The following is a 26572-nucleotide window of genomic DNA, read 5'->3' as shown; positions in this document are numbered from 1 at the left end:
TGTTCGCTTGTGGATGGTTTTGAATAGATTGCAACGTGCACCAAACTACTGAGAGAATTATTGCCATGAGTGTATTAGAGACATTTTTCAATGTATACAATTAAGATTTTATATTTAAATACAGTACATTGTGACAATCATTTATTGTGGACAATCATTTCCACCTTAAAATTCTATATTAAAATACATTACAATAAAATTCTCAGTATAACTACTAAAGGAAACAGTTATGCATACCATACTAATCTCCAAGGAAAATCATGGTAATCATCAAACTAATAAACATTGAGCTACTTCTTGTAAGGCCTATCAGGAGCTCCAACATATGGGAAGAGGAGTGCAATCCCAGTCCTTGAGACATTCAAAGATTGGGTCTATTATCTTACCCTGGTTAATTGCATTGAAAACTTTATCAAAATCTTCACCAGGGGATTTAATCTTCTCTCCAGTTAGAAACTCTGTTCCCAGTTCCTCCCTCACAAACTTGTAGATTGGATAGGATCTGCACTGCTTAATTTTGTTAGGAGTTACTGCATTCCCTTCCTCAAAAGCATCCCTTGTAGCCTCAACTTCTTTGGGCAGCACCTTCTTGAGTTCCTCCTCAAAAGCGCCAATCTTTGCAAAGATGGTCGCGCTCGTGCTTTTCAAGCCATTGCTACTCCTCATCAATGCATGTTCCACAAGCACTAGCCTCAGTTTCTGCATCAAAGGGTATGCAGGATTACAGGGGTCATCAATATAGGTGAAGACATGCTCGCAATCAACCACTTTGAGCAAATCTTTCTCACAAGATTTTGAAGGATGAGGATGAAGCTCCCCATTGACACTTAGATTGAGGACTTTCTTAGCTACTCTGCTCACTGTGTTCTTAACTGTGATCTTCATATTATCCTCCAAATGCCTCAAATCTATAGCCTGACATAGAGCAACCAAGTAGGTTGAAAACATGAGCTTTAATATCTCAACAGCTTCAGCTGTTTTCCTAGCTGAGATCAGCCCCAATGAATTCACATCCTGGTTGTGTTGTTCCGCACTTTGCACATGATTTGTCACTGGGTTTGCCAGATACTGAAGCTCAGAACAATATGCAGCCATGGCTATCTCAGCACCCTTGAATCCATAATCCAAGCTAGGACATTGCCCCCCAGAGAGATTTGAAGGTAAACCATTGTTATAGAACTCATTGACCAACTCAGACATTTGTGCAAAGATGAGTTTTCCAATTGCAGCCAGTGCTAACCTTGTATTGTCCATTGAAACACCAACCGGTGTACCTTGAAAATTGCCACCATGCAAAGCCTTGTTCCTTGAAACATCGATCAAGGGATTGTCATTCACAGAGTTGATCTCTCTTTCAATGGACTTGGTTGACAAACGAATCACTTCAATTTGTGGTCCTAACCACTGCGGCGAAGTCCTAAGAGCATATCTATCTTGCTTTGGCTTTTGAAAAGGCTCAGTGTCATGCAATTTCTGTGCTGATTTAACATAAGCACTTCCATTCAAGATATGTTCCATGAGTGCTGCTGCTTCAATCTGACCAGGGTGATGCTTCAATTTGTGAGTCAAATGATCTGTAAACTCTGGCCTACCCTGCATCACTTCTGCGAAAATTGCAGACATGATTTCGGATAAGATGGTTAAGATGTTGGCCTCAAATAAGACTATTGAAGCCAAACCAGCACCAACACCAGTTCCATTGACAAGTGCAAGACCCTCCTTAGGCTGCAACTCGAAGAATTCGCTACCAATGCCGGCTAGATTGAAGGCTTGTTCGGCCGTGAGTGTATCGCCATTTGGACCGAAGGCCTTCGAATTAGGCCTTCCTGTGAGTAGTCCTGCTATGTATGAAAACGGAACCAAGTCTCCGGAGGCGGAAATTGAGCCACGCAATGGCACTACTGGTGTGATGTTATTGTTGAGGAGCTTTGCAATGGCTTCTAGAATCTCATATCTAATGCCAGAGTAGCCTTGAAGGAGTGTGTTGATTCGAACAAGCATTGCAGCCCTTGTTGCACTTTGTGGCAGAGTATGACATGATTCTTTGCCATTCCCAAATATTCCAGCATTCAGAAACCTGTGTCACAAAAATCAATCACATTTTTCTTAACAAAAGCCATTCACATAACCACTTCAATTACCATCATAATACCCTCACGCCATGGCTAGGAAGACTTTCATGCATCATGCACATATTCCCCTAATCCCATCATATACTAAAATGAAATACACGACACTTTATTTGTGAATCAAACGTTAAACAAAGTAGTAATTCTTAGGGCCAAAAGTTTTTAGTAATTTTAGGTGGTATTTGGCTAGGACAAACACTAAATTATTTTTAATAAATAAATTTTATTAATTTATGGATGTAAATTTTGATAAATGTAATTGTAAATTATATTGATTTTGTGGATATAAATTCTAATAAATATAGATATAAATTATATATTTAAATGTAAATCACTGTAAATATGGATGAATTATTGTTAACTAAATACTAGCTCAAAATTATAATATTTGCTGACTATACATCATTATTACAAACAAAATTTTAATGTGACTTCAATGTTTTTATAATTAGCTTGTAAGTAAGATAAGAGAACTTAAGTTCTTGACAATGACATAAGCTTTACCATAAGGATAAATCCTTAAAAAATATATTTTTATATTAGTATAATTCTAGACACACTATATTTTGATACATTAAGAAACAGAAATAGTAGAGTAGATATTATCACTCTGATTTTAATAGTTAACTTTTTATAAATTCATATAAACATATAATGAAAAAAAAAAAGAAAATGAATGTATAGACTTGACGTTATAAAAAATGGAAGTAACGTTATTATTCTTCTTCTTAAAAAACATTAGAATTCACTAATTGTAATTGAAATACACTCATATTAATAGAAATGTTGTGTGTTATTTATGTGCAAATATTAAGCGTTGAAGTTGTATTTATACAAGAATTTTTCCTCCTTAATTTAGGGAAAATCTTTACACGAGGTATAAACTTTATTTTAAATTTGTGAAAAAAAAGAAGAAAAAATATTTACGAAGAAAAGAAAAGTTATATAACAAAACAAAAATAGTAGATATACCTAATGAGCTCAGTTTGAAGGGCAACAGCTTGGGTAGTTCTCCGGTGTGAGGTTGCACCAAAGCCAGTTGTGACGCCGTAACAGTCTATCCCTCTCCGCATGCTCTCCATCACCCACTCACTGCTTGCTTCCACTCCCTCCCTCGCCCCCTCCTCCACCTCCACCACCCCTCTCCCCCTCCCCACCGCCACCCCCGCCACCTCACCAATCCTCAGCCTCTCCCCTCCCACCCTCACCACCCTCTTCCTGTAGTCCTCCACCATCCTCCTCACATCCTCAAAATGGCTCCCCTGCAATCCCTCCGCCGCCTCCTTCCACTTCAAAGCGTCCGCCTCCTTCTCCTTTCTCGCCACCTCCCCGTTACTACCGTTCTCTCCATGATTCCCCATCGTCATCAACAACAACAACGTAAATAGAAAAGATCAAGTAAATAGTGAATGTAGTATTAGAAACATTGTGCATGTGTTGTATATATAATGTAAGAGTGAGAGAGAGAGAGAGAGAAAGAGAGTTGGGTACGGAGAGAAGGGAGAACGAGGGATGCATGAGAAGTGAAGGAGGAGTTTGATGTTGAATTGGGAGCAACAAAAGCAATGGGAAAGGGGAACATTCATTCATATATGCCCCGTCCCCTTGAATCCAGGGAAACGTGAATTTACTGATCATTTCACATTTGTTATTCACTAACAAAATATAAGTTAAGATTTGAACCTTGGGTGTGGTTGTTATGAGACAAACATGTTTGCCATTCATACACTTGCAGAAAAGAGTCTTGCCAATGTGGGCCTGGTGGCAAGCCCAAAAAGTAAAATATTATTCACCGGTAACCAAATTTGTAATTTCATTGCAACTGAGGCCTAACTCAACTGGTTAAATCTTATGCCTCTTAATATGCTGTATTCGAATTTAAATTCTGGTGAGTGCATTAAGTGTTGAAGAGGCATCGATAAATTTGTAATTTCATTCTCAGTAAAGAAAAAAAAATTATCAGATTGCAGTCATTAATAAATTTGATTCATCCATGAAGACGCATTTAATTACAACTGTACTGTATATTTCATAGATCATTTCACATAAAAAATATTTTTTTATAATATTTTTTAATAGAATAAATTAAAGATTTTTTTTGTTTTACATAAATTGAACAACTCTAATCTTAAGTATTATATTACAAACACACACATTCATCCACACACTTACAACTATATGAGTTTCTATATTTCACTAGATGGGTTAAATCCATGTTTTGAACCTTGATGTAACTGCATGGAAGCTAATAAATCTATCATTTGCGCCAAACTTCATCTGCACAAGACAATACTTTAATTTTCAATATTTATTTAAACGCATTAGTGAATTAACTATTACATTAATTTTTTTTAATTTTTTTTGACGGATATCACTAAGGTAGCATTTGTTTTTGGAGACAGAACATAAAAATATGGACAGTATATTTTTAAAAAGTGTTTGAAAGTAGAGACATGGATACTAAACACATTGTCTGAGACAATTTTTTATAATTTTGTAGGACAATGATGGATACGGAATTTGGAGGAGAAACACGAAGTTTTTTTATGATTTTTTTTCTTTTTGTCCATAGATATTTTTTATAGAATTTTTTATTGGGTTGGATAATTCATTCATTTTTATCGTTCTTACTTCAATATCATTTTAACATTGTATTATATTATTTGATTTGTAATAAAAATAATAACAAAAATAATTAGTCTTAAAATTTTTTAAAGATAAATATTATCAAAGGTAAAATTAATCTTTTAAAATATTAAAAAATAATTTATAAATTGTAACTGATTTTATATAATTTAAAAAAATCAATTTTTTGAAAAGAAAAATCAATTTTTAGATTAAAAAGGTTTGGTTTTCTAAATAAAAATAAATTTTTATGTGTAAAAGCTATTTTTTTCATGTAAAAATGGATTTTTTTTAAAACTTATTTTTTATTTAAAATTAATTTAACTTATTAACCTAAACGAAATTTTTTATTAATCGAACTTGGATTTATCTTTTTTGTTAATATTAACCATATGTATTCCTACATATTAATAATAAACTTAAAAATAAAATAATTATATTTATAAATTTTATTTTAATATAAATATTATCATATAATTTTTTATTAAATTTTTTTGTCCCTTCAAATGTTTTTTTTTCAAGTTCTACTCTCACTTTCTATTAAATTAGTTTGTACTTGATGCAGAAAATTTCGAATCACATGTCTATTTTAGTAATTTCATATAATATTTTAGTATTTTCCATGCGTATCCAAACATAATACTGTACATTATATTAGTATCTCGTATTCAAATACAACATACAAATAATAATTTTTAATATCTCTATCTTATTGTCTCTATCTCAATGTCATGTTCTGTTCGGTCTTTAAAAACAAACGCTAATTAAAAGAACTTAAATTGGTTATATTGAAAATTTTTGTTTTAGTATCTGGGCCAAATGGGGCTCGGTCCATTATCATTTTTTAATCAAATAGCATAGGCCCAAATTCATAATTTCAACATTTCCTACACCGCCACATGCCCACATCCAGTCCCACACAAAGTCTCTTTTTTTTATTCGGTAAAAAAAATCACCCGACCCGATTTATTGTCCAACAAAGAGGAAAAAAAAAAAAAAAACGATTAATAAAAACCTAGTTCTTGAACATCCCCCAACCCCCCCCCCCCAAAAAAAAAAAAAAAGAGGATAACAACATTTGTTAAAAAAATTTAATAATTTCAGTTCATGCATGAATGCCTTAAAAACCTTTTTCTTTCACCCTAAGGATCCTAGCTGAATTTCATTGATGGAAAACTCAATGATGTACTAAGCTAAAATAATGCAGAGAAATGGGACAAACTGACAAAGCCAAAGTCCTTGCTGAAGATGCAATAGTCAATAGTTATAGGACAGGGATCGAAATGGGTAAAAGAACAATAATTATTTGCCAAAATTATCTGATTAAAGAAAATGGCTAGGATGGCTTTTCATTAATTGATAATTTTGTTGAAAATTCAAAACATTCTACTATTAATATTTTTTTTATAGTACATCATATCGCCATTATATTAACCTAGATGTTAATTTTTTTCCTTGGTATAGATTATCAAAATTTTAAATATTTATCAATACTCTATAGCAGTGCTCAGATATTTTACATTATATTTTTACAAAGCATTATACTAGTAACTACTATGAAAAAGGAAGTGAAAAAAACTTCTAAATAAATTTCAGGTTGGCGCACGTCAAATAGAAACTACCAAAATTTTCACGCACTTAGAAAGTCTAAATTTAAATATGATTTGACCAAGCTGATAGTATATAATTAGACAATTTGTAACATGTAGCGTGAATCTAGAAGTTAATTTGAGTTGAACTGTCTAAATGCGTGATTGATATTAGTCGGAAACATTATACCCTTTTTTATCTGATTTTTATATGGTTGAAGAAGCAACCCAATTGCCAAATCAAATTTTTGTTTCGAAATGTTCATGTTGTATTTTTTTTAGTGCTTCACTAAATGGTCATTGAATTTGTCAATTATTCTTGGCTGACTTATGAAGTACGGATATTTATCTGAATTATTGTATCAATATATCTGATATATTTTAAATACAGGAGCGGTGCTATGTAAATAGAAAAAGGAAATAATAGTTCCTCTAATTTTAATTTTTTATATATAAATTTTAATTTAAACTCTTTTAAAATTTTATTTTAGTTTTATTTTATTGTGTAAATATTTGTTATTTCTTTTAATATTTTATCTAATTTCGTCTTTATTTAAACACGATAATCATTGACACTTATTTGACACCCGTATTTTGTATGTCCAAACTATGTTTTGATAAAAAAAAATAAAAAAATCTTTTCTGAATACGTTTGAACATAGTTAATTAATTCTTAACGTATATTTTTAAAATGAGTTTAAAAATAGTATATATTATTAATTGTTAAAATAAAATTTTAAATATTTTATATAATTAAAAAAATTAAAAAATTAATTTATATTTTAATATCAATAAAATATCAAAATATCATTATAATTTATTTAAAAAATATTGTATATTTTATATATATATATGTGTGTGATGTCTCTCCCTATCTTATAAAAATTTTAAATTTACATATTTACGTATTTTGTGTTGTGTTGTGTTCCATATTCATATCCGTATCTACACACCATAACAAGGTTTGGCACATTGTATTGTAGACGTATTTCATTTTTACGCTTTCAAAAGCTATGCTTGTGCCATGTTTATGATTAAAATAGATCATTATTTGAAATTAAAAGTGGTGATTTTGAAATTAATTTGGTCGTTTTCCGCTGCATGTACTAGCTCATGTTTTTTTGTTTATTATTTTTCTTGCCTTTTCAAACCATAGGTAACAATGCAAGTTGCATTTTTAGATTTAGAGTACTGTGTATATATAGTAATATTGTATAGCTGTATTGCAATTCAACTAACGATAACTCATATCAGTCATATGCTATATAGCACTAGGATTGGAAAAAAATCAAAATAATTATGTAAGGGTGATAATGGATAGTGTAAGTTTAATTTTAATTTTATTAGTGGGTTGAGATTTTTATATAAATTCAATTCTATCTTATTTATAGATTAAAAATATTTTAATATATATTTATGTATCACTTTTTTAAACTCATTCTTACAAATATATATTGGCATATAATTAATATAGATAACATATATACTTAATAAATATCTTTATTAAATTAATTATAACGATTAATACAAGATAATCTCATAAGTATAACCTGATTATAGTAAGAATTTTCATAAAAATAATTGACTACTAATTTGAATATAATTGATATAGTTAAATTGATACAACCTATAAGATTGAGAATATGTAGCAATTATAGCAATTATTATATCAATTATAATAATCATTCACGTGACTTCATATATAGTAATTTTTGAATTATAATTGTTACATAATTACTGTTGAATATTATTTAATTTTAGATATTTTATAGGTAATATTCATTATCACATGAATTATCATCATTATTCAATAATAATAATAATAATTTTAAATTTATATAATTGGTAAAATTCTAATTCTCATTCGTATGTAATAATTTTATTAGTATGTATTCACAGTTTTAGTCAATAGATAATAATAATAATAATAATAATAATAATAATAATAATAATAATAATAATAATAATATTATTATTATTATTATTATTATTATTATTATTATTATTATTATTATTATTATTATTATTATTATTATATGGACATCCAATTAATTAGTTAACAAATTGAATTTGGCTTATGGAGTTTTATTTTCTACTCAAATTTTTAATCATTAGTGATTTTATTTTTAATATTTACAGTAAATTTTGACTATAAAAAGAAAAAAATTAGTATTGATTGTTTCCTATTTTATTTATTTACAGTCTAATTAAATTTGATATAATTATAATAAGTCTCTATAATTATAGTAATATAAAACTGTTTCATATATAACAATAATATTATACATATTTATATATCTCCACTTTTATCTCTTTTTTCAGAATTTTGACATATAATTAATATAGATAAAATATAATATTAAACTGCTTTGTTATACATATATATATGAAGTTATAAAATAACCCGTATAATTTATATGTATGGCATAATACGTATGTCAAAAAAAGATTCCATACTTTTTGTTAACCATTGTTTTGTCATACGAAATTGATTGAATAATTTCTATTTATATAATTTTTTTTCTATTAGTAGCAATTAGTATCTGCATTAAAAATTCATACTGTTTGTAATTATATATATATATATATATATATATATATATATATATATACTTAATATACTAAAATTGGGTTTTCTTCCAACTAATGAAAGTGAGGTGTCGATTCCTCGTGAATCTATTTTCCCGCCAAAATTAATACACTATTTTCTCTTCTAAATTTATTTTATAAAAATATCTTTATTATAATTATACTATAATTAGCATTTAAGCAATAATACATAATTATACTAATTTAAGAAAATATCTTTATTATAGTTATATGAAATCAATATTTAATACATTATTAAACTACTTATCAATTATCAATCGAAAATATTTTTGATCATTTTAATTATATTGATAATAATAATGATAATAATAATATAATATGATAATTATATGATAATGGCACCGGCCATTAATAACCAATTTATATTTCTCTAAATAAATTTATTTTATAAAAATATTTTTATTATAATTATATTACAATATTATAATAAATATTTAATGAATAATGTATAATTACACTAATTTAAGAAAATATCTTTATTATCTATCTATTCTATTCTATTCTATTCTATTATATAAAAATAGAATTTTTGTATTTAATAATAGAACTGATGTGGCATGCTCTTGAGGTGTTTCCAAATCTATTTCATTTAATTCGTCAAAGCAAATCAATTATAATTAATTAATTATATCAATTAATTAATTTGATTAGCCATTCAAATCTCACAATTTATTATAATTTATATAAATTAATTAATTATAATCAATATTCAATGCGTTATTAAACTACGTATCAATTATCGATATTTTTCATGGTTCTGAAAATCGGACCGGACCAGCCGGTTCAACCGGAAAAATCGGGAACCGGTCAATTAACCGGTCCGGGTAAGCTCAAAAACCGGCTAGCAAAAAACCGGTCGAACCGGCCGGTTAACCGGTAAACCAGTCGAATTGGCCGGTTAACCGGTAAACCAGTCGAACCGGCCGGTTTTTAACGGTTTTTTAACGATTTTTTATTAAATTAATATATTTAAAATTATTTTTACGTTTTTTAATAATTTTATTTAATATTTAATTAAACCGATTGAACCCCGGTTGAACCTCGGTCGAACCATTGAACTATTGAACCAGTAACCTCACCGGTTCATTGACTGGTCCGGTTCTCGCAACCTTGATATTTTTAATCATTCTAATTATATCAATTGATATAGTTCTAATCTACATTTAAGTATAATAATTTTATTAGAAGATAGTTGATGCACATATTAATAGTGACCTATTTACTTTGATATCAATTAGTGGATAATAATAATAATAATAATAATAATAATAATAATAATAATAATAATAATAATAATAATAATAATAATAATAATAATAATAATAATAATAATAATAATAAAAGGTCTACATGGTACATGCATTATATTTTAAAAAAGGTAAAATATATTTAAAAAAATAGGATATCAATAATTAATTGTGATTAATATCAACATCAATAATTAATTCTTATAATTATTTTTGTACGACTAAAAGTTTCGTATAGTGTTTTTTTTTATGTAGAATAAAAAAAGTTTGTGATTCATAACATTTTCATAAAGTTTTATCGTATGAACACAAGATTAATTAGATAACAAATTGAATTTTAATTAATATATTTTATTTTCTGTTCATATTTTTCATTAATTATCTTACTTTTTATATTTACAGTAAATATTGAATGTAAAAAGAAAAAAATAATATTGAATGTTATATATTTTATTTATTTAGAGTCATAATTAAATTTGATATAATTATAGCAAGTATCTAGAATTAATAATAACATGATACTACAATTTTAAGTTGTATAATATAATAAAAAAATGTATCAATTTATGTATGCCTCCTATTAGAACCGTCAAAATTGACTAAACTCATCGGACCAATCCGTTTACCCATTTAAATGGACGGACTTTACCTCTAAAATTAAACCCGTTTAAATTTCGGGCTAGCCTGTGTGCTAAATGGGTGGCCCGTTTATTTTTTTTTACATTTTTTTCAAAAAAATCAGTACTTTTAGTTGATATTTCTCTCAATTCGACCTGAAAATCAGACCTATCAGCTAAAAAAATATTATTTTTAAAGATTTTTGACCTAAAAGTGGTATTTTTTGTCAAAATATTTTTCAAAAAATAAAATTAAATGATAAACGGGCTGACCCGTTTAACCCATTGGACTGACCATAAACGGTCCGGGCTAGAAATTAAAATTCTGGCCTGCGAATAAAGTGGGCTTAAACGGGCTAGCCCATTTAACCCACTGGCTTAATGGGTTGGGCCTAAATGGACCGGACTAGCCCGTTTGACAGCCCTACTTCCTATATAGCAATGATATTATATATATTTAAATATCTCCTCTTTTAGCTCTTTTTCTAAAAACATTGGCATATAATTAATGTAGATAACATATATATTGAGTAAGTATCTCTATTGAATTAATCATAAAGGTTAATAAAATATAATGAAATAAATTTCACCTAACTGTAGTAAGTATCTCCATTGAAGATATTTGCTAATTATTACCGTGTATAATTAGTGTATATATATAGAGAGAGAAGGAGTAATAGTGAATTGTTACAATTATTTAATTTATCATTTAAAAAATTCGTACCTTGGACATAAATTTTCTTCTGTTTATTATTTTTCATACCTAAGGGCTACTAATTACGATTCTATCAACAGTGTTACCTATGGTACGGTAGATTATGTAATGAAAAAGTTTAAAAAATAAAGGCAAGAATTATAAGGTTATGGAAAGTCCCAGACAAATTTGACAAGAACAAGACGACTTATGTAGAAATGGTTCTCATGGATGATAAGATAAGTTGATTATTTTCCATGATTCTTTCAAGTGATGCTAGGTCCATCTTATAAATATTTTTTGTTTATATTTTAAATTTATTTGACAAGTAAACCCTCGCACGAATAAAAGAAAGTACGATTTTATAAATTTATAAGTGTTAATAGTCTTTATATTTAATTTGTTTAATAGTGTGATAATATAGCTAATATATTTGTTGGTGGATTTAACTATTATTACTATATTATTTATGATCACATTCAGTATACATGTGTGATTTATTGAAAAAAGTACATTATTAAAACCGATTAATAACTATTTAAGAATTAATCCAATTAACACCGAATTTAAAAAAAAAACAATGCATAATATGTTACTTTTTTATTAATCAAATTATTATAATTTAAATTAATTTTTAAAAAATAATTTAAAATTATAATTTCAATCTTCTCACGTGCATGGCACGGATGATTATACTTGTTTGATCTTATTTGTAGGATACAAAATATCTTTATATAAATATATAATACATATATAAAATGTGAACTGATTAAATAGAATTGAGAATCAATCTTCTACTCGCACTCTATCTAGATCGAGTTAAAAATCCTATTTAACCAGAATAAATTAAATTAAATATCTATAAGTAGAGTGCATGTTAGTGCCCCTATAATTATGGTTCCAATACTTCGAATACAGCCATAACAAATTTTTGCAAGGGTTGATATTCTTAAATCATTGGTTGAGATAGCATTTTCAAATCATTTATGATTCATAAAATTTGAATTAGCCACGATAAAATTAACTTTAGTGCAAAATGTATTGATTTTTATTGAAGTTAAATATATATATATATATATATATATATATATATATATATATTCTTATTCATTTGTCATATTTACCTATTATTATTCCCGAATCAAGATAGATCATATACGAAATATCTATATGGAGATAATTTTTTGCATGAACTTCCGTATTATTTTTTCTCCTCTAAATTACGCCACTTTTTAATTTAGATATGGGAGGAGGAATAGTGTAGGACAGGATTATGGAGTGTATGGGTGCTTTATGCAGTTGTGGTGTCAAGAGCAAATCGGACCGTCCGATTTGTATTTAAAAAATAAAAAAAAAATTGCATTACACAAATCAGACCGTCCGATTTGTATTTTAAACAATTAAAAAAAATTTAATATTAAAATCAGACCATCCGATTTTTGTTTTTAAAATTAAAAAATTTTAAAAGTACAAATCGGACCATCCAATTTTTCCTCCCTCACAAATTAGACCATCCGATTTGTGTTCAAAATTTTTTTAACAAATAATTATTTATTTATATATAGAACATAAAAAATAAAAATAAAAAATGTATGCAACTTTTTTTTTCATGCCAAGACTTTATCACCTGCAAATATATATATAAGAAGGTAAAAATTCAGTTACACTTTATATAAAATTGATAGCTAAAAGTCGTTAGATAAAAATTTAGTCAAATCAATTAAATCATCTAATAACTCTTAATTATTAATTTCACGTGAAGTCGACTGTACGTAAATTACAATTTGGTTGGTGCATAAATATATAATGCACAAGGCGCCAACAATATAATCCATACTCATCACCACATAACTGCCGTTTGAATTGACTTTTTTATTCTCTATTTAGGTCACACACCACCTTCGTCATTATCATGCATGCTTTGCTTTATCTTATCTATACCTTCTTTTTTATTTTTTATTTTTTTATTTTTTGAGTTATCCTTTAAATTTTGACACGAGAACGCTTGCGCTCTATCATTCAATTTTCCCTACCTTTCCCCTACCAATCCATTTAATTTTGACAACTATCTTATACCATTCATTTCACCTACTTTTCTCCCAGTATATAAAGCATTCTATCCCTACTGTTTACTAGCACTTTTATAATAAATTTTTTTTTACGTACATATAAAAAATCACTCATTATATATTTATAGATACATATATATTATTTAATTTATTTATAAAATATATTTTATATTTAATATATATTTTATATAAATAACTAATTTAGTAACTGATTTTTTTTTATATATAACATGATTATTATTTTATAAAAATAATCTTAGACATAATAAAAGTATAAAAGTAAAAAAAAAATATTTAAATAATATTAAATATTTTTTTTCATTTCTTCTCAAGGAATCACTGTTAATATACTATAGCAAATTTATTGAGTTTTTTAATTTTGATATGGGGAAGAAGCTGGTGTTTGGCAGCGTTATGGAATTTTGGAGTGTTTGACGAATTTGTGACGGCATTGTAGAAAAAATCGGTGGTACCGATGGGGGAGATAGAAATCGGTGGGACCGATTTCAGGGAAGGGTAGGGGCGCAAATCGGTGGTACTGATTGGTGATCTACTTGCCACGCGTCGCACATGCAGCTGGCCCGTGACTCCTTATGCGTTGTTACCCACTCAAATCCGGATACCCCTATCTCTTTCATCCTCCAACACTTTCTCTTTCACTCTCAACAAACACTTTCCCTTTCTGCTTCCTCTCAACCCCACTCAATCCCACCATTTCACCATTGTTGGACCACAATTACCTCAGTTGAAAATTTTGAAGAAAAATGCCAAAAAAAGGAAAACCAAAGAAGTAAATCAACCGAAGCTTCACATTGTTAATTATCTTGGAGATCCAAATTATATAAGTTTTTATTTTTTAATAATCTTATTTAATGATAATAATAATGATAATTTTAGATTTTATTAACAGTACTTCTTCTGCATTTTGGTTACCCTGATCAACCAGTCACAACCATTCCCATATTCTGTACATTTTGCATAGAATGTCGTCGGTTCCGACTCATATACCCGATAGTCCACACCTCTCCGGATGGTATAATCTTTCATTGCCTTGATTACTGCCTCCCTTGAACTGAATTCCATCCCCACTGTGAACTCACCATCCGCCACAACAGGAGGGGCTGCATACAGCAACAGTAATAAATGCTTCATTAGGGTTTAGGGCTTACTATGTAAGATCGTTATAGTCTTATTTTTCGCTATTCCATTTACCCTAGACAACAACTAAATATCATTCACAACAAAGAACTATTAATTAATAAAAAAATCAAATGCTATGGTCACAAATGCCTGGTCACATATCACATACATTACTCATCTGACTTATCAATCTGCTACTTCAGAGATTCACATAACTACCTAGGTTTATGCACCTGGATTCATATATTGCGGAAACTCCGGTGCGTGCATAGCCTCCAAATCCAACGACCGCATGAAAGAAGGCTCCTGAAACGGATGCGGGCTTGCTAGTGCATTTGCAACTTCCGCCACATATGCGTTCATGGCGCCGCCAGCTTCTTCTTCGTCCTCACCTGGACCGACGATCTCATACTTTTAAATTCATCTTCGCTTTCACTATTATAATCTTCCAATTCAATGTTACGGTCCGCTTCAGATTGCTCAAACTCAATATATAACTCGATGCACGACATTCGGTGGCGATTTTCCATGTACATTGAAAACATTTCCTGCATACTTGCTTCGTCCATCACATACTTGGTCTGAAATTGAACAAACCCACCAAACACAGGTAAAGGATACCTGTACAGAATACACGATATTCTCCTACATCTTTGAGAATCTATCTTCTCACAAATCACACCTTTTAACTCCTCAAATGACAATGTGAACGGAACAACAACATCTAACGAATTTTCACACACAAATTGAACTCCCTCATATGTTTGTAATAAGATCTGTCCGTAATAATAAATTTTCAATACAACTCTATCATCCATAATACTAACTATTCTCAACCTCACAGAAATTTTTTTACAAAAATGAAGGAGAAGAATCAGAGAAGAGAAGAGAGGAGAAGAGGATGAACATTAGCTGACGAGGAAGAAATGGAGCTTCTGTAATATCAGCATCCGCTATTTGTATGGAATAAGGGCAAATCGGAGGGACCGACCGCTGCACCTCCAAATCGGTGGGCCCGATTGGTGCACCCCGATTAAAATAAAATTCTCTGCCTCCGGTAATCGGTGGGACCGATTACTGCACTCTTAGCAAATGTCTTCCACCACCCGCAAATCGGTGGCACCGATTTAAATTCCCTTAGCCTCTCCTTTCCACAAATCGGTGGCACCGATTTCACACCCATGAACCTCTCCCTCACACAAATCGGTGAGACCGATTCCTCCCAGCTTCAAATCGGTGTCCCCGATTTCTTCTCCCAAAATTCCAAAAAATCAACGCCGTCATAACAGTGTAAATCACCCTTAATCATCATATCCCAGCATAACTCACACCCCAAATCATATCTAAAAAACTCAGCCCAAATTTATTATAATGTTAACAATTTATCTATGTAAAGAAGTTTTGAAATTAACTTTTTCTCAACTAATAATGTTTAGCCAATATTGTTTTTCTCTCCCTTCCGATCCTTTCCCTCTCTTTCTCTTTTTCCTTTTTTTTTTGGTTGACTAAAAAGATTATTGAGAATATCAAGCATATAATATCTTTGTCAAGGAATCTGTTTTGTTCATGTACCGAAAAACATGGAATAAGAGAATAGAGATTTGAGAATGCAGCTAGGAATTGAAGGAACACAGCTAATAAATTAGGCACCTCAACAAACCTAACATAAAGAAGCTAAGAGAAATAGGGTGAGAAAGTAACAAAACAATGAACAGCACCCACTTTAAATTATTACATTAAAGACGGACACGCCATTATATATATTTGCCCAAACTTGAATTTCTTGTTCTTTCCCATACAACAGTGGATAGAGGGACCAAAAAAAACATGGGTTCCACCTTCGAAAATAGACATAAATACATGTCATGTCCAAGACCAAAAAAAAAAAAAAAAAACATGTCATGTTCTTTTCCATCTTCATGTAGAGAGAGAGAAATGTGATCATATATTAATACAAGTGTAATAATTCTTGTTATTCATGTGATAAGATTAAAATTATAATTTTAAGTTGTTGTGTTAAAATTAATTTAAATTATAATTTTTTAATTAATAAAAAAATAACATGCTATGTATTATTTTTTTTAATACAGTGTTAATTGTATTAACTGTAAAATAGTTATTAACCAATATTAATAATCTATTTTTTTCAATAAATCAAATATATATACTCAATGTGACCATAAATAATCTAGTAATACTTAAATTCACCAACAAAGTTTTATATATTGATTTACTGTGAAGTATGAACATATCAAAATCACCTCAAAATGAACAACAAATTAATAGAGAATCCTAATGCAAAAAGTTATGCAATAAACAATAAATAATTTAAACTCATTGAATAATAACTCAACATTATCCTTTGATGCCTGCAAAATATATACCTGAAACAACACTATATCAATGTTAGTATATAAAATTATATGATTAACGTAATTATAAAATTGTTTATCAGAAGAATAAAATAATATGAATTTTTATGATAATTTTAATAATCTCAAGCTATTAATGTACAATAAGAATGCATTATGCATTAGCACCTAGAATTTGTCAATTTTTTAATAGATAGTAATAAATTTTAATAAATAAGTTTAAGTAAGATATTTCGTTATTAACTTTTTATTATAGGCTCTCAAAAACTTCTCTATATACCACATTCATCGTGCAGTTATCTTCCAAGTGCACGTCATCTTGCAACAGCACTCGCAGACCATCTTTACTCGTTACCCTTGATAATACAACATACAATTGACTACGGATGAAAACTGGCATTGGAAGGTATATTCCAACTTTCGATAGAGTTTGTCTTTGAGACTTATTTATTATCATTGCAAATGACATAATAATTAGGAATTGTCTTCTTTGAAACCTGATCGGTAATGTTTCATTATTTAGAATTAGATTCAGTTTTGGGATAAGAATAATACTTCCAACTTTATTACCGGTTAAAGTCTTGCATTCTATCACATGATTTCCCATTCTTCTAACTTGCATTCTCGTTCCATTGCACAAACCATTAGTTTGGTCTATATTTTGCAGCAACATAACATGAGCGCCAACCTTCACAACCAACTTGTGTGGTGGTAGACCTGAACAATTTATTTTATTTAGAATCTCCGGCAAGAAAGCATCTAACTCAAATTCCATATTTTTCTCCTCAACACACACAAAGTCAAAACTTAAGTAGATTTTTTCTTGTCCAGGTAACCCTGCAGTCATATTGTTGTTGACATCAGTGACACAATCCAGATTTGGTGTAAGAATTGCTCTATCCTTAAAATAATTTTCAACGGATAAATTGGATAACATATCTGGATACACAAAATTAATGAGGTCATCCAAAGCTGCTTCAGAGTTCTTAACCAAAATGTCAGATGGTATATGAACGATCGATTCATCATTTGTTGTATCACCAGCCAAACCATTACCAATTTTGAGTAGCCGTTCTGCAAAATTTTTGAGTTCTTGTATGTTGTTGTTTTCACCTAGTGACAATTTCATATTTTTTTGTAAGCTTTAGAACCTTACAGTTATGCCACAAATATGAAGAATTAATAGAAGATTACATTATATCTTGTCTTGACCTCAGAAAATCACAGGTAAAATTTGTCTAGTGTAAATTCCCGAATTTTTTTAAAATTAAATAATTAGCTATTTATGAACTAATATATTATATGGAGATATAATTTTTAAGAAAACTATTTTTTTAACAATAATAATTAAATAAAATTTTATAATTATTAAAGTTTAATTTAATTATTATTTATTCTATTAAATTTAATTATTTATCAAAAAATAATTTGATGAAACAAAAATTAAATTAATTTTTATAGTTATTATTATTATTATTATTATTATTATTATTATTATTATTATTCCCATCGGCCGAAAGCCTTTAAGGGGCTCAAAAATTTTAATATGGGAAGTAAAGTGGTGTTTTGGTTAGAAATGGAGGAATAGGGTATTTTACCCAATGATGGATTCAAGTTCAACACGCAGTGGCGTGGTGGCTGCGACAAGTATAAGGTGAGGTGACGTGGTGCAGGATGAGTGGGACACGGTGGCAGCACGTGGGGGCGTGCTAACCTAGCACGTGGGGGCGTGCTGATGAGGTGGCAGAGCAAGAATAGACCACGTAGGCACCACGTGGGGGCGTGGTGATGACGTGGTGAAAGGTGAATGGGCCACGCAAGCATCACGTGGGGGCGTGTTGATGACGTGGCGCTGGAAGAAATTGCAACGTAGGCATCACGTAGGGGCGTGATGATGATGTGGCGGAAGGTGAATGGGCCACGCAAGCACAACGTGGGGGCGTGTTGTTGACGTGGCGGCACGTGGTTGGTCCACGTATGCATCACGTGGGGGCGTGATGTCGTGGCACGTGGGGGCGTTGTGACACGTGGCAGAACGTGATTTGCCTGACGCAATCAAAACGTGGGGGCGTGGTGAATGCTACTCTCTATATAAGGCAGTGCACGGATTCATTTTCATTCTAAGGAAGTGTATGAGTGTTCTTTGAGGGTGTTTCTGGGGTAATGGAGGGTACCGCAAACTTGGTAGTGTATCGCGACGGTGAGATAATACGTAATACTCATGAGGGAGTGAGGTTTGTGTGCCAGAATCCGTTTTCGTTTGTGGTTCCATGCACCATGACGTTTATGGAACTTCGGAATGGTCTCTGTCAAAGCATGGAGAACGGTACGTTAATGAGAGTCAGCAGAATTCTGTACCGTAATCCGGTTGTAGTTTTTGGTGGCCTAATACAGTTTGATACCATGCCAATCACTGACGAAGTGACTATGCATAATATGTTTCAAATTCACCGGCAGACTCAGATGCGACAACCACATATTGAGCTGTATGTTGAGTTTGAAACCGTAGTGGCGGAAGGGATTCAAAATGACTTAGAGGTGGAGGATGATAGAGCTGCAGTGTACGAGGGAATGAATAGTGACAGCGAAGAGGACTTCGAAGCCACTTATGAAGCCGGCGACGAAGACGAGGATGGTGATGTGGGAGTTGAGACAGCAGCTGATAATGTAGTGGTTCACCCATCGATTAGTCAACCGATGAACGTGCCACCTTTTATGCGTGAGTTGGATCTCGACGCCATGCATGCACCGGAATTTCCGGAATATTCAAACATAGGTACGTGATGACCGAATAATTTGTTATCTTTAATATATACTTCGGATTGATTAACAAACGATAATGGGCACTTTCTGTAGGCGTTGCTGATCCCGAAGACGGAGAGTTCCAGATTGGAGTGGAATACAGTTCTAGAAAGTCGGTCGTGGCAGCAATTAGAAGTTACACTATTGCTAGAGGAGTTGACTACGACGTGTATGAGTCTGAGCCACAAACGTTCTATGCAAAATGCAAGATGTATGGGCGTGGGTGCGACTGGCTTATCCGAGCCAGCTTGATACGGAAAAAAGGTTGTTGGGAGATACGTAGATACAACGGTAGGCACACGTGCACAACGGGAGTGATTTCACAGGATCATTCCAAGTTGGACTCGGACACAGTTGCTGAGGCTATAAGGCCATTGGTCGAGACTGAGCCGTCCATAAAGGTGAAAACTATAATAGCCGAAGTCCAGTCAAGGTTCAACTATACCATCAGTTACCGAAAGGCTTGGTTGGCAAAGCAGAAGTCCATAGCGAAAGTTTTCGGTGATTGGGAGGAGAGTTACCAAGCCTTGCCGTGGTGGCTCTTGGTTATGGTTCAGAAGATGCATGGGTCAGTTGTCCAGATAGAAACACGTCCACTGTACAATGGGAATGAAGAGGCGCAAGGGGTAAAAATACTTCATTAAAAATACTTCGTACGGCCGCCACTCAAACTGCCACAGATAGTTCGAATGTCATAACCCTAACATTAATGTATGCATCTAGGATTCATTAAAACCATAAATATTTACCTCCTGCATGTAGTCTATATCATGCCTAAATGTCACAACAGTCTTCTCTAACCACGTTGTACTCCGTTCCGAATGACTCCACCTGAAACATGATACAGTGAAAAAATTTATGTAAGTAACCGTAACTGAAACATGCATAATAAATATAATCTCCGACAAGAACCATAAATATTTACCTCATGGCAACTGGTATCTCAGCAGGTGGAAGGATATGTCTCGGTACAGGCGAAATACACGGCATTCGCTCCCATGCCCAAACAAACAATAGATTAAGAGGACCATCCATCTCCTTCGTATCATATCGTGATGCACGGCATAGTGCTCTGTAAAGATGAGCGAGACATGCTGAACCCCAACTATAAGTATGGATCCGCTCGAAATCGCGAAGCAATGGTAGATACTTCGCATGGGCGTATGCGGTTGACTTATCTGTGAATAGGGTCGACCCTAACAGGCAGAAAATCTGACATCTCACATATGTCCTTATGGACTCCTCAGTGTCCAACGGCTCCTCATCTCTGACACGCCGAACCCAACCAAGCCTTATATAGGATTTCGAATTACGACTGAACTCCGGGGCACGGCCAAATATTGCCATGCTCTGACTCTGAACAAAATCACTACTACTGTCAGTCCATCCACTCACAGGCTCTCCATCAATTGGTAAGCCAAATATATGTGCGACATCTTCCAATGTCACTGTAACCTCACCCACCGGCATCACAAAAGTGTGAGTCTCCGGCCTCCACCTTTCAACCAGAGCAGCTAACAACGAGTGAGATCCTCTTATCATCCGAATCCTAGATACCTGGTAGAATCCGGTGGCACGTAAGTAGTTTTCGACCCTCGGGTTCCAACTCTGTGGTGGATCCAGTTTACGCACCAACAAATTTCTGTTGGGCTGCATCAACAAAATTATATTTGTTATATTACTTATAAATATTCATTTATTAATAAACAAATATTAATAAATGGATTTATAAAATGCATGTGATTAATAATAATAATAACAACGTTAATATATATATATTTTTCTAATATTTATTTATTTATTACTTTAACAATTATGTACTAAACTTTTGAAGTTGTTCAACATAAATATTTATTTACATAATGTATATTATTTTTTTTTATTATAGTATTATTTTTATATTTTTATCGTAAAAAAATATTTTTTTTTAAAAAATTTTTAAATCCTCGTATGGATAATGTAGTCTAATACTTATTATTTTTGTATTTTTTTCGTAAGAAAATATTTTTTAAAAAAAATTTTAAATCCTTGTATGGAGAATACTAAAGTATATATTCTATTTTAATATTTTTATAACAGTAAATTAATTTAAAATTAACAAAAAATTTATATTTAAACATATTAAATAACAAAAAAAAAACAAAAATAAAAATACACAATAAAAATATAATTTACCAACTTACATAGATTGGATGATCCAAATAATTTATAATATGTTCTTCCGGAACTTTATAATCACGAACCATTCTTAAAAATAAAAACAAAATAATATATTTTTTTCTTTCTATTTTTCCCCCTCTCTCCACGGTGAAGCAGGCTGCAGCACTACATCCTTGGAAGAACGCTTCTGTGAATATCTCCCTCCTTCCCCTCACTAACACTCTTTTTTTACTCATTGTGACAAAAGCTTCGTTCATATATATAGAGCTGAGAATGCACCACGCTGCTTATCGGGGTGAGACTTGTCCCCTGCATGCCAGCAGCTCTAGCACGCCCCCCCTCTCATGGTGCATCGAGACTCTGCCACACCAGCTTCACCACGCCCCTGCGTGATGCCAGAAATGCATGCTGGCCGCGTCATCTCGCCCCTGCGTGGTGAGACACGTTACACCGTTGCAGGATCAACACGCCTCTGCGTGTTGACGGGCTGCTCCACCCCCGGTAATTCCCCATCCTCCAATATTCTCCCAAAACACCAACTACTTTTCCATATGAAAAATAATTTCCGCCTTTAAGGGAATGAAAGAATAAAAAATGGATATATATATATATATATATATATATATATATATATATATATATATATATATATATATATATATATATAATCAATGACACATAAGTCTTCCATGTGTGTCATCCATGTGTCACCTTAACACTAACTATCCATTCTTGTTTCATTAACCATTCCTTCTCCAACCAATACTGAATCATTTTCCCAAGGAAAATGAAGAGAATGTCGTGAGTGAGAGAGAACGAGAGAACAACGGCACCGTGAATTTTTAGTCTCGATTTCTTGGGATCCGTAACTCTAATAAAAAATCTAATCCGGTAAAAGTGTTTGTATTCTCTTCTTCTACGTATTGGCGTCACTTTTGATAAGTGGAAGCTGACGGTAATATAGCTCCCCTTCCTCTTGAGTTCGGCCAATTGGAGTTCTAGGAGGCACAGACGATTCTTGACGTTTTTCTCTTCAGCAGCTTGGTTAGAAAATTTTTTCGAAACTTTTGTTGGTTTTGATTTCATACGGAGGTAGGGGATTTTGTTTTGAAATTAACTGTTTTTAAACTATGAATGCCAAGAAAGTCTAGTGGGTATTTGTAAATAATTTATGATTGTTTGAAATGACTGAATGATGAGTTTGAGTTGTGTTTGTGACTGTATTTGATTTCTTGATTGAAAAAAGGTTGAAAATGGTTCAGTTGGGACCCGAAAAGGGTGGCTAAACCCGAGTTTTAGGGGAAGTGCTGCCGAAATTTTATAAAATCTGAGGTTTTATTTGAAAAGTTATTTTAAAAGATTTGGTTTTGGAAAATTAAATTATTTGAGATTTATTTAGTTGAGAAAAGGTGTATTCTATTTTTAAACTAGATTTATTAAGAAAAACATAATGTTTTAAATCCAATTTTGTAAGGAGAGATTTTGTTTTAAGTGTTGTTTTGAGCTTGGTTTTTTTAAGAAAAGGAATCTCTGCCACAGGAGAGCAGATGTGACATTGTTTGGGCCTTAGTGCCAAATGTAAAGTGGGGATGCCCACACACTGAGAACTGTTTTCCAAATGTACGCTTATTGATTTGGAAAGTCACACTGATGCGGCCTAGCCGTACGACTTATAAGCACACTGATGCATCTGGAAAGCCATATCTGGGACTTGTATCCGGGTAATGTCGGGAGCGGGTAGACAACCGACACATGAGCTCATGGCCTGCGTTAGGGATAGACATGCATCATGTTGTTTACACATTTGCATTTGATTGTGCTTGCTTGTTTTATTACTTTGTGATTGTATTGTTTGTCTTGTTGTGACTTGCTTGTACATTGAATTGAATCTCTTGCTTGCACTATTTGTTTGTGAGTGTTTTAAAGTGATTACGAGTTGACATTTGACTGAGGATTAACTATGCAGCTGAGAGACAGAAAAGGTGTCTAGTTTTATATTTAAAATTTCTTTTGAGTTTAGAAATTTAAAGAAAAGTAAGTATTTATCTAAAGTAGAAATAAAAGTATTTCCAAAGGGTTAACAAAATAGTTTTACTAAGTAAGTTAATTATTTGTATTAAATTCATTACTTTTCGGCATTCCCATTCCCTACTGAGAACGTGTGGTTTGTTCTCACCCCAAAATCTTTCACCCTTTCAGTGACACAGGTTCGAAGATTCAGTTAGAAGATGTAGACGACTAGTAGATTTACTTGTGATTCCTGTTATTTTTATAGAGTTCCCTCGCCCTTGTTGCTTTAGGGTTTTTATTTTATCCAGAGGGATAGGTATTGTATTTGAGTTTTATATTGAATTCATTTGTATAGCATTTATTATTATTAATAATTGTGTGATTTGAATTACTACAAATAATTTTCTGGTATTTTCTTATAAACTGAAACGCGATATCAACCTAAAGGCTCAATATTAAATAGTAAATAAGGAGAACAGGTTAGTAACTCCTTACTTTTGGTACGATCATGATGTGCTAAAGGTTAGGATGTTACATCTAAAATCTCCTTCGAGAATAACAACTTTACCTCCAAATGGCAAATGTGCATTATACGAATTTGAGCACCTCAAGATGTCTTTGAGGCATTTGTCTGAAGTTTCGTAACAATAATTACTTATATTGGAGCTTCATCCCATATGATTAATTTGGCCTTAGTTATTAACCTTGGAAGAGGACTTTTCTGTTTAATGCTACACAAAGAATCTTCATTTATGGTCAAAATAATTTTAAACCTTGAATATGCAGTTCTTTCATTAGGTAACAGAAGTGCAGCAATCTCACTCGAAACAACATTTAAAACTATACCTCCTTTAGACCTAATTGAGCATGATATAGTTGACCATTTAAGAATATTTTTTCACAACTACCTTGACCATATAAGAAGAAAAGTTCACCCATATTACCGATAACAGCACCAATTATTTGATCGTATGCAAATTTTTGTTCATCAATTAGCTTCTATAAATACCCACCTAGTTCACTCGCAAGAGCATTAACGTTAAAGTTCAACTCTTCCATTATAATTTTGTCTTCTAAGCTAGACACCAAATTTTCTGAAGGATATAACATTCTACCATATTTTTTCAATGACTTGCCATTTGACTGGAGCAAATCTTCAATTTTTGCAAGTGTAATATCTTTTATTTGAATTTCTGACATCATCACATCTGTATTTTTTCAATTTAAAATAACATAATTATTTAAAAAATTATTAAATAAGTCTCTGGCAAAAAAATCTAAAATGTATTGTTGAATAATAAATAAGACTCTTTATTTTTTGTTTAAAAAATACTTCATTAGTAATATGTCCTTTTAAAAATTATTGTTGTGATTAACATGGATACCAAAATTATTATAATATAAAAAAAGGTACACAGACAACCAACACAAATGCAAGTATTGAAAGTATGTGAATTTAGTTACAATTTCTTAGATGAAGTAGTACAGTTTACAGCAATGAATCAAAATATGTATTAAGACTTAAGAGGAGAAAGTAAAGCAAATATGAAACTAATATATATATATATATATATATAATCCAATTTTTGAGTAATAGTTTTGAATATATTTTTGTTATACTTTTTAAATATTATCAGAGAAAGAGAAAAAATTAAAGTGAACACCAATAAATAATTTTGTCATATGTATAATAATTTTACTCCTAAGAAATGCATTTTGTTAAAGAAAATCACCCTTAAAATTTCTTATCCAATATTTTTGTCATAATTATAGGCTAAATTGAATTCTACCATAGAAAAAAAATTTATAATAGACTATAGTTACCTTCCATTTGCAATAATCTTCTTTGTTCATATAGTACGTCATCAGAGAGAAAGTTTCACATCTTTTGCCAAACAAAATCTGGTCTACTCATGTTATTTGATGTTAATAAAACAACAAAAAGTTTCCTCAGAAAAATTGCAGAGTGCCATGTTCCTACTTTAGAGATTGCATCAATGAATTCTTTGTCATCCTGCAACAGTCCTAGTGCATAGCATGCATCTTTGAAAGAATCATAAACCACACCGTCACTGTTCTTAGATCACTGAAACTCGTGCATCCCTTTTGAATGTTCAAAAGTAGCCTTAGATAGTAATCTTTCTTGTTCATTGGTGGTATATGAGATATCCTTCTTATGGCATAGTATTGCTTTCTATGAGTTCACATATGATGCTCTCCATTCCAAACAAATTTTGTTGGAAACTCAGAATAAGTTAGATTTCTTGCATCATTATGGACTTCATTTTCTTTGAACCATCCAATCAACATAGATTTCTTGAAAAAAGAAGTCTCAACAACCGACTGAATTATTGTATTAGTATCTTTGTAGACAATTAGCATATCATTAGGAAGATGGAATGGCAATCTTATTACTGCTGGTTCCTTTATTTGAATAGGATAACCAAACAATCTATATGCAACTTCACATGATGATATATATCTACAATCATAATAATTACATATTTC

At 31.3% G+C, this 26572-nt stretch overlaps 2 protein-coding genes across 2 annotated transcripts; both read right to left on the bottom strand.

Annotated features, from left to right (window-relative positions):
• Positions 1-264: 264 nt before the first annotated feature.
• Positions 265-3640, bottom strand: LOC112706813 (phenylalanine ammonia-lyase). The gene is made up of 2 exons (XM_025758315.3): positions 3102-3640; positions 265-2077 (listed from the first exon to the last, which is right to left on the bottom strand). The coding sequence occupies exons 1-2, from the start codon at positions 3494-3496 to the stop codon at positions 310-312; spliced, it is 2163 nt and encodes a 720-aa protein (XP_025614100.1). The 5' UTR covers positions 3497-3640; the 3' UTR covers positions 265-309.
• A 16894-nt stretch (positions 3641-20534) lies between these two features.
• LOC112705191 (serine/threonine-protein phosphatase 7 long form homolog) lies at positions 20535-22140 on the bottom strand. The gene is made up of 4 exons (XM_025756038.2): positions 22078-22140; positions 20820-21544; positions 20644-20725; positions 20535-20594 (listed from the first exon to the last, which is right to left on the bottom strand). Exons 1-4 carry the CDS (start codon positions 22138-22140, stop codon positions 20535-20537), a joined length of 930 nt encoding a protein of 309 aa, XP_025611823.2.
• Between the last annotated feature and the right edge of the window lie 4432 nt (positions 22141-26572).

Source organism: Arachis hypogaea, chromosome 8 (genome assembly GCF_003086295.3).
Source record: "Arachis hypogaea cultivar Tifrunner chromosome 8, arahy.Tifrunner.gnm2.J5K5, whole genome shotgun sequence".
Taxonomy (NCBI): Eukaryota; Viridiplantae; Streptophyta; class Magnoliopsida; order Fabales; family Fabaceae; genus Arachis; species Arachis hypogaea.
Note: the sequence above shows the minus strand (reverse complement) of the source record. Positions and strands in the feature narration are given on the sequence as shown.

Coding starts and splice junctions, on each gene's coding strand:
- LOC112706813 (XM_025758315.3), bottom strand. CDS start 3,496: ATGACGATGGGGAATCATGGAGAGAACGGTAGTAACGGGGAGGTGGCG. Junction 2,078..3,101: donor CTTCAAACTGAGCTCATTAG/GTATATCTACTA, acceptor TTTGTGACACAG/GTTTCTGAATGCTGGAATAT.
- LOC112705191 (XM_025756038.2), bottom strand. CDS start 22,140: ATGGTTCGTGATTATAAAGTTCCGGAAGAACATATTATAAATTATTTG. Junction 21,545..22,077: donor ATTTGGATCATCCAATCTAT/GTAAGTTGGTAA, acceptor TTGTTGATGCAG/CCCAACAGAAATTTGTTGGT. Junction 20,595..20,643: donor ATATAGACTACATGCAGGAG/GTAAATATTTAT, acceptor CATTAATGTTAG/GGTTATGACATTCGAACTAT.